General features: G+C 36.0%; 1 protein-coding gene across 2 annotated transcripts; it reads right to left on the reverse strand.

Annotated features, from left to right (window-relative positions):
• Positions 1 to 532: 532 nt before the first annotated feature.
• Positions 533 to 10687, reverse strand: LOC135106356 (ubiquitin-conjugating enzyme E2 G1-like). Of its 2 annotated transcripts, none has more exons than XM_064015286.1 (6): positions 10528 to 10687; positions 6937 to 7039; positions 6558 to 6655; positions 5154 to 5332; positions 4795 to 4895; positions 533 to 2727 (listed from the first exon to the last, which is right to left on the reverse strand). In XM_064015286.1, the coding sequence occupies exons 1-5, from the start codon at positions 10667 to 10669 to the stop codon at positions 4821 to 4823; spliced, it is 597 nt and encodes a 198-aa protein (XP_063871356.1). In that variant the 5' UTR covers positions 10670 to 10687; the 3' UTR covers positions 533 to 2727; positions 4795 to 4820. The 2 variants fall into 2 exon arrangements, with proteins under 2 accessions (XP_063871356.1, XP_063871357.1); XM_064015287.1 differs by having other exon boundaries at positions 4777 to 4895.
• Positions 10688 to 11020: the final 333 nt, after the last annotated feature.

Genomic DNA, 11020 nt, shown 5'->3' on the forward strand with positions numbered 1-11020 from the left:
TTGGTGGCTGTTTTGTCTCAGTCAATGTTCCCCTTCAAGAAAGGTAGCTGAGATAAGGCATCTATATGAATATATTCACATTCACAAATATTTTTTCTCATTGTAACACTTAGCCTCTAGGAGATTGAAGACTCACTAACCACACTGAGGGTCAGCATTACTCCGACATCTTCACATCAAGGTCAGATGACAGAGCTGACTGTGTGTGTGTGTGTGTGTGTCAGTGTCATTAATTCTCATCATAACTCATCTCATCTCATCTCATCATAACTATAACCTTACATCCATCCTTGACATTCAGTTTTCACCACAAGTTGTCTCTACAACTTTAAAATTTTGAATCCACCATGTTGGTCATAGTTTCTTGTAATGATGGTGCCCTTAAAATATTTTGGTTCTTTTTGTCAACAAGTCATTCTTGTAATGGTGGTGCCCTTAAAATATTTTTGTTCTTTCTGTCAACAAGTCACTTTCTGTCAACAAGTCAAAGATACTAAGTAGTACTGTCAGATACTATTACTAAAAATAATCATTGAAGCTTGGTGTTTATTGAATTGAAGGACAACTACAAACTGTTACTTAAAACATATTGCAGTAATATGGAAAAAAGTAGAAAACAAATGTTCACAGTAGCAGTTCATATGTCCAGTATAATATCACACGTGTTTTTCTTTTCCATACTGGGGTTTCCATTTATTGCTGGGTCAGGGAAATGATTGCATTCCACCCTTACCTCCTTAAGGCTTAACAGTGACAGATTCTTAAATTCCCCTATGGCAAGGTGACACCATCATCTCCTGACCCAACACATGAACAATGAGACAACTTAACACTTGAGGTATTAAATCTTTCATGGGGTTTCTACAGAACATGTAGTCAACTATCATGGCAAAATCAAGCCAGGTTGGATGAGTTGCAAATTAAATTTTTAAACTGTTGATTTACTGACCTGAAGATACACTTCAGGAAGACGCCCTTTTGGCAGCATTAAGCAAAGAAGTGATACTGCTATTTTACCATTTGAATGTTGGACAAAAGCAGCAGTACCCAAAGATGTCTGTGAATCAATTAAGAAATTTTAAATGTTTGAAGAAGGTTTCATTTTGGCACTAACTAAAAGCCATCAAATCTGCCAGTTAAAGGGTGCTCCATCTGAAGGTATGTATAACAATAATGAGCCACTAACTCATTCATGTAATAACAAAATGAAAGCATTCCTTATAAACAGCCTTGTTCCCTGCTGCTGAAGGTATTCAGTGTGATGTGAATGAAAGGAAAGAGGGTGGTAACAAGTAGTGGTTCCTTGAGCACTCATTCCTCAAGCTGAATAAGAATAGTGAAGTAGATCAGAAAATTTGCAGTTTTGAGTTTTGACTACGTCCATCACCACCATGATAAGTGAGCAAAGTTTACATATTCCCTTTCAGTGTATATATATATATATATATATATATATATATATATATATATATATATATATATATATATATATATATATATATATATATAGCTGAAAATTTGCAACACATTTCCATTACAAAGTTTAAGGCTCAAGACAGCAACTGTGATCTTATTCTAATTTCATTAAAAAAAAAAACAGAACAACGTTCATGATGCTATCTTGATGAGATCCCTTCAGCTTAATAATAGGATCCTATTAATGATGAATCAGCTGTGTCATAACAGCATGGAACTTTTTTCATGTAACACCACACTTTTAGTTATTTTATTAATTTATTTTCCTAATGGGCAAAGGTACAGCCCTAACCCAATATCTGAGTGAATGGAATAGTATGAAAACTTTATGGGAGCCATTAAGAATCTCATTGCTAAATTATCAGTCAACTGTCTTGCTCAGGACCAACTTAAGATTTAATGCTACCTGTTGATACAAAGCTGCAAATGAAGTAATTATCAAAATACCTAACAAAATCTAAATTTCTTTAACAGTAGGGCTTGACCAAGTAGTTTAATATCTATAAGAGCACTGTGGATTTGAGTAAGGAAAGGCAGTCACTCCTTCCTGTATGTACTTCCACAAACTATCCACTCTAGACCTTAACTTGCCTAATTTTATCATAGCAAAGTAACAAACTTTTCTTCTTACCCGAATATTTCAAATGACACAGTATCATTCGAAATTTTAGAAGACCTGTGTGATGAAGAAAAGTTAAATTTATTTAAATGTTCATGCTGTTACATAATAAATGAATGACAGGGAGAATATACTTATTTCAATTTTTGCTCTGACATAATCAGGTCTCGTTAAGTGTCGTAGATGTGGCTGTGAACTTTTCCACTGCTGTTCTCTCCCTGGGGTAGGTCGAAGAGTTTTCACTTTTATTAAAAAAATGATCACTCATTATTCACAATGTGACCCTGATCAGAAATAATGCCACAAGGGTGCTGTTCAACACTTGTCTCACTCCATCATCTGGTCCCAGATCTTGCACCACTAAACCACAAAGTACTTTTTTTTTGTTTTTTTTGTTTTTTTTTGTTTGTTTGTTTTTGTTGTTTTTAACTTGTAAACCCAATTTCCATCTTGCAAGTTATATGGTCATATCAGTGACCTATATCACTAAGTATTGTGCTTGCTCATAATTGCAAGGTATTTCAACATCAGTTTATCAGAGGTGTGTTGCAGCTTGGGAGTTGTTACTGTCCAGATTCCTGACCATATGTGGCCTTCTGGGACTCACTACCACACCATTCACAGTCTTAAACCTGAAACAAGATAGTTTATTTAATTAATTAAATGGTGTCCTTAACATTACCCATCATGACTTACCCCTTCAAAAATTAATCAGAGAAAAATTTTCTAAGTTATAAAGTCACAAAGATTTAGCAGATAAGTTAATAAAATAGAGTGTGAGAAGGGGTTAGCAACAAGTATGGCCTTCATGGAATCAGTTTGTCATAAGGAGCTCCCACTGATTATCTATGTCATGCTGAGATCATCCTTAGAGTAAGGGATCACAGACAAATCAAATCTTGTCTCAGTTTAATGTGCTATCACAGACTCCAAAACCTTGTGGTATGTGCCATCACACTCCAAAATGTTGTGGTATCTATATAGGCATACATCTTACTTGTACTATCTCTACTAAGCTAGAAATGTACATCTAGACAAAAAGGTGTCACTTCACAAGTAAGTATACTGAGCTGCATTTTGTGCTGCATATAGCAATTATGATTACATGATGAATACAAAGTAAAGTGATAATTTCTGCCATCTCTCAATTCCTCTACTCTATCAAAAGACTCTACCCCAAATCAATATGAGACATTCCACACTACTTGCAATTTGCACTGGCCTATTTATATCTTGTGACAGAGTTGATGTTTTATAATTTCAAAATATTAGATTCATGAATCCCACTCACAGAGCACAACCACAGAGGATGTCTTGCAAAGGTTATGGAGATAAATATTTATGAGCATAAATAGAGGTTTAGAGAATGGTATTCTCCTATTAGCAGTGATGTACAGATGAGAGCCCATATTCACAAAGCAATCCTAACAAGTTTTAATGATGAATGTCATGCCAAGGAAAAAAAATGTGAATTTTGATTATTGAAAAAAAGTCAGGAACTGCACACATCATAAGTCCAAGTGGGTTGCTAAAATTTTATTAATCTGTCTTTGTGCAGCTAATGACAGATGGTTCCACTGTCAAAGTCACTGCCCCACAACAATGCCTCCCAACAAATGAATTCTAACTGGAAGGCACATAAAAAAAGCACTTAGTGATGCAGAATTCATCATATAAATGTTTCTTATAAAATTAAACAACACAGAGGGATTCTGCCTCAGCCCAGTTCACCTTCTGGAAGCATTTGGTTGCACTGGAATGCTGAGGAATGAGTGGAAAATTCCCACTTTTAGCATAGGTCATATAGGATGTACTTTTTCTCATGTTACCTTTACACTACAGTAAGGATTAGTATTATTATGGGGTACAGAAATTATCTGAGAAAACCATATGGATTGATAAGAATGTAAGAACAAATGAAAACATTTAAGATACAGTACAAACATCTGTGCAAATAAAGTTTAGTATGAAGTTGGGGAATGAGTAATGACAACACAAAAAGAGTTTCACCATACTGAGGACCAAGAGTTTATATAGAAAGTGTGACTGAAACTGAAGATCCTACTTTTGAATTGAATGAAGATCACTTGGAAGATGAAAGAATAAGGCAAAGTGAATGAGATGTTGGTAGAGGTGGAGGGCTTCAGCAAATGAAAAGGGGAGTCTTTGGACAGGGAAAGTGGAAGCTCTTCTGCTGTTCCTGGACTGACCAAGACATCAAAGACAGCATAGATAAAAGAGAGTGGACATTACTGAGAGTGGTGGTTAATTAGATATTTTCTAACATACAAATGGAAATGCAGATTTTCATTAGTATATGTGAGGGTTGGTCAGTTTTGACAATGTCCCAACCAACAGTCTTTATGTCCATTTTGCATATCATTTATTTTCTTCAATATGAAATGAAATGCCTAATGCCTCTTAGTATTATAACCTCACATTTTTCCAAATTCTGCTTGATTTATCCCATATGATGTATCTTTGCATTGAATAATAATAATATTATTAATGCATTAGCTAGGACAAAATTACATGAAGGTAACTAATTACTGTTTTAATCCACTGATTTCCTCTAATGAAACCAAACTTACATTGGAAACAAAAAACAAGAAATGAAAGTTTCTTAAAGAAATTTGTTGCCACTTCTTATACATCGAAGAGAATGATAAATCAGGACTAACCACAGTAATAGTACACACCAGGGATATGCTAATGTCTAGAGATCCTATTCCTCTTGACTTCTCCGAACACAACGCGCTACTTTCTTCTTAAAGATATTGTAATCTTCACGCCAATCTTTCTGTAAAGGGATAGTAAATGTTATTGAGTAATTAAATCATATACAAAGGAATGTTTAAATTAATCAAAGTCAGTTTATATATATATATATATATATATATATATATATATATATATATATATATATATATATATATATATATATATATATATATTATATATATATATTTTTAATTATTGAAAATCTGTCCTAAGTAAGTCATGCCTTGACTTTCACCATCATAAAAGTAGTGGTCATTAGTGCAATTACTTGACTTACCGCTGCATCAACATTTGCTGGACTTTCATCATTGGGATCCGCTAGCATACTAATGACGGAGATGAGGATGGTTTCAACCGTGTGCACAGGAAGCCAACGCTCCGAGGCTTTTTCATAACCCCACTTATCATCTCCAGGTTCATGGAGGATTGAGATACATACATCTCCATTCTTCTCAACTGAAAAGTTTGTTCTTGACTTAATAATACTTTTTGGTTAATGCTTTCTTAACTTCCTGCTTTCTCACCATTTTGCTTCCCTAATTCAAAAATCTGACATGAATAAACATCTTACACACACCAAATTTAAAAATGCTCCTAAAATCAGTGAATTTCTTACCACAAAATGTGTACACAGATTTCCCATATTTCAGGAATGCAAAGACATTACTTCCCCAAAATCATCCAATTTATTGCAAGATTTTACATATTTGATTTTTTAAAGACCAATAAGTTGTGTGCAGGCAAGAACATAAAAGGTTAACTAGAACTTAATCCAATTATTGGATCACTAAAAATATAAAATCTTATTCTATTATTTTTCATGTGAGCAAGAACTAATTTAAGTGTTCTATCTCATATAAAGAAATAAATTGGAGGGCATCACAAACATTATTGCATCTGAAAAGTTATTGCCTTGTGTTACAGAAATTGTGATTTCATTTTTATTTTTGAAGGATTCCTTCCCTCCCCTTTTTTTGTGTGTGAGTAAACCAGGGCACAAAAGTGAGCTTAGGAGAAAAATGTTGTTCATGTTTTCATAAAAAAGCAGCATAAGAAGAATCCACAAGGTTGGTCAATTTATGTTCTGAATTGTCTTGACACTCATCTTTGAAACAGTTCAAGTCGTGAAAAACAGGAAAAATGGAAATAGAAACAGGAAGAGAGTTCCAGTGTTTACCAATGGAAGGGAAAAACGAGTAAAGATACTGGTTAACTTTTCCACTAATGAGGTGGGCGGAAGAGGTGTGAAAGTAGAATGTCTTGTGCAGCAAGGCTGTGGGATGGATTAAGGCATGCAGTCAACAAGTTCAGAAGAGCAGTAACCATGGAAATAAAGATAGAAGACAGCAAGATATGAAACACTGCAGTAATGAATAAGTAATTTAAGGCAGAGAAGGGAGAAGAGAATAGGAGTAGATTCAATAACTTTAGATATGCATGAAATTAAGCTGTAGTATAGGTCTGTAGTCTGAAGGCTTAAAAGTTTGGTTTTCAAAGATGCAACTAGGCAATAACTCACAATTAATATGTGGTGGCATTTATGCTATCTTCTTAGGTAGCACATCATATAGTACATGAAATTCAAATCGTCCTACAAGAGAGGAGTATCCTAAATGCTCACTCTACAAGGCAATATAAAACTGGAAATCTCATAATTTACAAAGATAAACATCTGACTTACTATTTGGATGCCAAATGTCTGTGATGAATTTCATTTTGGGCGGTCGTAGAGGATACTCTCGGGGGAATATTAAATGTGCTTTGAAAAATCCTCCTTCACTGAAATGTATCAAGAATTTCTTAATATCACATACACATCTATGCATACAAACAAACAAGGCAAAATTTATGAAACAAAAAGTAAATAAATGAATGCTTACAAATTTATACAGCACTGAAAAAAAATAAATAAATAAAATAAAAATAAAAAATAAATAAATAAAATAAAAATAAAAAATGAATAAATATAATCATGATTACCATCTACAAGACTATACAGTATATGAAATGCTGAAGATAAAATAAGCAAGTTTTATCACAGAAAGTAGAAATGTCCTTACTAAAGTGTGTCTGGAGGACCTATAATGAGAACTTCCCACTTGAAAATGTCGTTGTCATCAATAAGTCCCGCAGAGAAGCCCTCTACAGGATTCTTGTTTAACTCTGGGGAAAAACAAATACATTTAAAATAGGTATCCATATTTCATTTTTATGTAGGAGGGACACTGGCCAAGGGCAACAAAAATCCAATAAAGAAAAAAAAAAATGCCCACTGAAATGCCAGTCCCATAAGAGTCCAAAGCAGTAGTCAAAAATTGAAGGATAAGTGTCTTGAAACCTCCCTCTTGAAAGAATTCAAGTCATAGGAAGGTGGAAATACAGAAGCAGGTAGGGAGTTCCAGAGTTTACCAGAGAAAGGGATAAATGATTGAGAATACTGGTTAACTCTTGCGTTTGAGAGGTGGACAGAATAGGGATGAGAGAAAGAAGAAAGTCTTGTGCAGCGAGGCTGCGGGAGGAAGGGAGGCATGCAGTTAGCAAGATCAGAAGAGCAGTTGGCATGAAAATAGTGGTAGAGGACAGCTAGAGATGCAACACTGCGGCGATGAGAGAGACGCTGAAGACAGATATAAGTTGGTATGTTTATGAATTCACCTCTGACAATCTAGACAATGAGCAGAAATCAAATATGCTTGTTCAGTAAAATACTGCAGCCTCATTAAAGCAAAGTCCATTCCAGTCATGTGTAAGCACTGGCATCAGTGACACCATGAGTCATGATTTTTTGGTTTGGAAGGATGTGTGGGGCAATTATCTGCTTAATTTTGCTCTTGTAAATGCAAAATAAAAAAAACAATAATTGTGCAATATAATTACAAACATGTGCTTCATAAGAAAAATGGTGTTGAATACTGTATACAGTAAGGCTGCCAACAATTTGTTTTAAAGATAATAAATAAAACAAGAAAACCAGTAACTGGTTTATGGTAAAACAACATGAAGGACATGGAAACCCTTCACTGAGCTTCCCTAGCAACAGTTGATCATTGTAAACAAACCAACAAAATGGTGCAAGATTTCAAATGTGATGAACTCAGCTAGTTTTCTTGCTCAAAAGTCACCACAGATATTAACTACACAATAACCAAAAGCGGGATTCCACCCAGGCACCTGATGCCAGGCAGCATGCTTGGTGAACATGGCAATTAGTGGCTTTGATAATCAAGCCATCTTTGATCCCTTATGTATCAAATATCATTCCTGAGCTTAGCCACTCTTGGCTTCTGTCAAAACTCTTGGTTAGATGATTAAAGTATTTTTTCATGATGTTACAAATGCTGAAGTGTCTCACCAGAATGCTTCATCTTGCTAGATCACAACTGATCATAGTAAACAAATTAATAAAATGGCTTCAAAATGTTGGGCCTTGGTCATTTTATTCAAGCATGAAGTTTTGGATGAAGAAATACAAGGGAAAAAAGTGACAGGATCTTTGGGGAGCATGATAAAGGCAGGGCAGCAAGAACAAAGATAAAGGCACTATATGATAGCACAACTGTGTAAATGCACATATGTGCTACTAAAACATGAACTTGTAAACAAAGATTGAGAATTCACACAGAACATTTTTTTGATAAATGTTTGTGGTGTGAACAGGATGAATGCTGAAAAAGTCTGAAAAGTTCATTATGTCTCATAGAGGGATGAACTGTTGAGTGACAGAGTAACAGATGAAAGACAAATCATAAGGAGAGAATGGAATGAAATGAGGTACTGAGGAGGATATATAAAGGTGAAATGTTACAAATGTGAAAGGAAAATTTTTACATGAGAAGACATAACATTATAGAGTTGGAATACTCAGGAAGATTACAGATGGAGAATAGAGTTTTTGGGTATATGAGTGGGAACATATGGAAACATGACCCACCCCACAAATTCTCCCAAGAAACAGACGTCAATATTATAGAGGACTGCATCACTATTAATGCCTTTATGTAAAATTCCATTACTTGAAAAAGAATGCTGATACACTGTACTTCCTGTATATAATATTGGATTACATAATGGTAAGCCACTTTGTCTACTTTTGAGTTCGGTAGTACTAGTTTGATTAAACTCTGGTTAATAAATGTGATTCAAAGAGTGGTGTGGCTAAGTATCTACCAATGGAGGCAGGGGGGGGCACCAGAGGGTCACAGCTGAGTATGCAGGAGCACAAGGGAAGTGGAGGTTGGAAGAATACTGATGCCACATTGAAAAGTACAGCACCAGTGGTATATAGCAGATGTGACAAGTGTGAGGGTACCTGTGGGGGACAATTCTCATGCAGGGAGAATGTGTCCCCTGTGTCCCCCTGTTGCTACACTACCAAATCTCACTAAACCTAACACATTTCTCATTATCATATATAATTTTTATCTAGCAAAAAAAATAAATAAATAAATAAATAAATAAATTATATATATATATATATATATATATATATATATATATATATATATATATATATATATATATATATATATATATTTATTTATCTATTTTACTTTTACTTTTTTATGAAGCTATTATGTATCAGACATGGCTATGCTGTCAAATCCCTTGCAAAACATGAAACCCTTTGCTGCAGCAAGTTTCCCAACTATGTGGAAATTAGCAGCTTTGCCTTGAGATGCACAATTACAAAGAAAACTTCAAGCAGCTTATTATAACTGATAAGGTTGGGAGAAAAAAGGGAGGAGAGTGTGTTGGGAAGTTAGGAGCCAAGGAAGTGGAGGGGAAGGGGGGGGAGGGGGAATGAGGCAAGGTAGGCAGCAAGTACTTGGCATTTCCCACATGACCCTTATCCCAGCTAGGTGACTCAGCCTCGCCCTCGTGGCTCAGATGGCTACATTAACACACAAAGCCAGAATACTTCCCACTTCACCAGGCCTAGCAATGTTCAAGGTCTGGCCAGTACCACTGATTCGCCAAGCATCAAGACTCGTAATAATAATTTAATGAGTAATCCTTCTCAGTATGCATCAATAAATAAGCAGGCCTTACAACAGACTGAATACCATGCTCTATTCGCGTCTAATGCAGCCATTTTTCAATCTCTGTACCGTTTCCTTCTTTGTTATTCAGGTCAAGGATGTACAGTCTCCGTGGACTTGAGAATTCAATGATCAAGGCAAAGTGGTGAGTGAGAGGTCCTTGGCCATCCAGAACTGAATTAATTTACACGGAATTCCAAACACCAACCAAAATTTAGACCATGTGGCAAGAAGACTGCTATATTTGTGATTATATAATGTGAATAATTTGAAGTCTGGGGTCAGAAAGGACATAACGTTGGTTACGGAGAATGTCTAAGACTCCCTTGGTGACCCTGACCGACCTCAATCCTGCATGACAAAGGCCGCCCTTTCTTCTTTATTTGCCAAGCCATGGCTCGTCCTGGTGGCAGTATTAGGCCTCAGTTACCTCGCCAGGAGGAAACAGGGCACACATAAGCCATCATCAACACATAAAACAACACATGCTTTGTTTTTCTTTCCCCCCGTACACCATCGTCTGCCTGAAGGACACTGCTCTTACTGCCCCAAAATGTGTTTCTAACGGCGAAATCTATACCATTACATGCCTAGGAGAGAGAGAAAAATTACCTGCGAGCTGTTTCCGAAGCAATAATGCACTCTGTGGCTCCCCCATGGTGGAGAAAAATGGCAAAATAGAGGAGCGGCGAGGCTGTGTTATCACTGTCCCGCACCTTCCGCCGCGCATGCGCACCGCCGCCCTCACCTTCATTAATGTAAAGCGTTTTTTCCCCACTTCACTGTATCTCGTAGGCCTGCATGCGGTGTGTAGTGCCGCCAAGACGTGTGACTGCACCCTATTTATTACAGCTGCCCCTCTGTGCTTCGTTTATGGCTTAGGAAAGGAAGGGCTTCGTTGCATGTGATTTGTGAAGGTTTGACGTGAAAAAATGCGAATATTTATTTTTCGTTTTCCGTGCTTTGGGCAAATAATCAGTTATAAGTGATTGGTAATGAGATGGGTTGCTTCTTGAAATTTTCATGTCACCTGTAGTATGATATTCTACATGGTGAAGTCGAGTAGAATGATAATACAATAAGGCGTTGCATGAAATACAATAAT

The sequence above is a fragment of the Scylla paramamosain genome, chromosome 13, assembly GCF_035594125.1.
Source record: "Scylla paramamosain isolate STU-SP2022 chromosome 13, ASM3559412v1, whole genome shotgun sequence".
NCBI classification, from domain to species: domain Eukaryota; kingdom Metazoa; phylum Arthropoda; class Malacostraca; order Decapoda; family Portunidae; genus Scylla; species Scylla paramamosain.

Bases quoted from the DNA above. Each gene is read 5' to 3' on its own strand.
- LOC135106356 (XM_064015286.1), bottom strand. From the start codon at position 10,669: ATGAAGGTGAGGGCGGCGGTGCGCATGCGCGGCGGAAGGTGCGGGACA. The intron at 6,656-6,936 runs GTAAGGACATTT...GATACATTTCAG, and splicing joins GGTCCTCCAGACACACTTTA to TGAAGGAGGATTTTTCAAAG. The intron at 4,896-5,153 runs GTAAGTCAAGTA...ATCCCTTTACAG, and splicing joins CAGCAAATGTTGATGCAGCG to AAAGATTGGCGTGAAGATTA.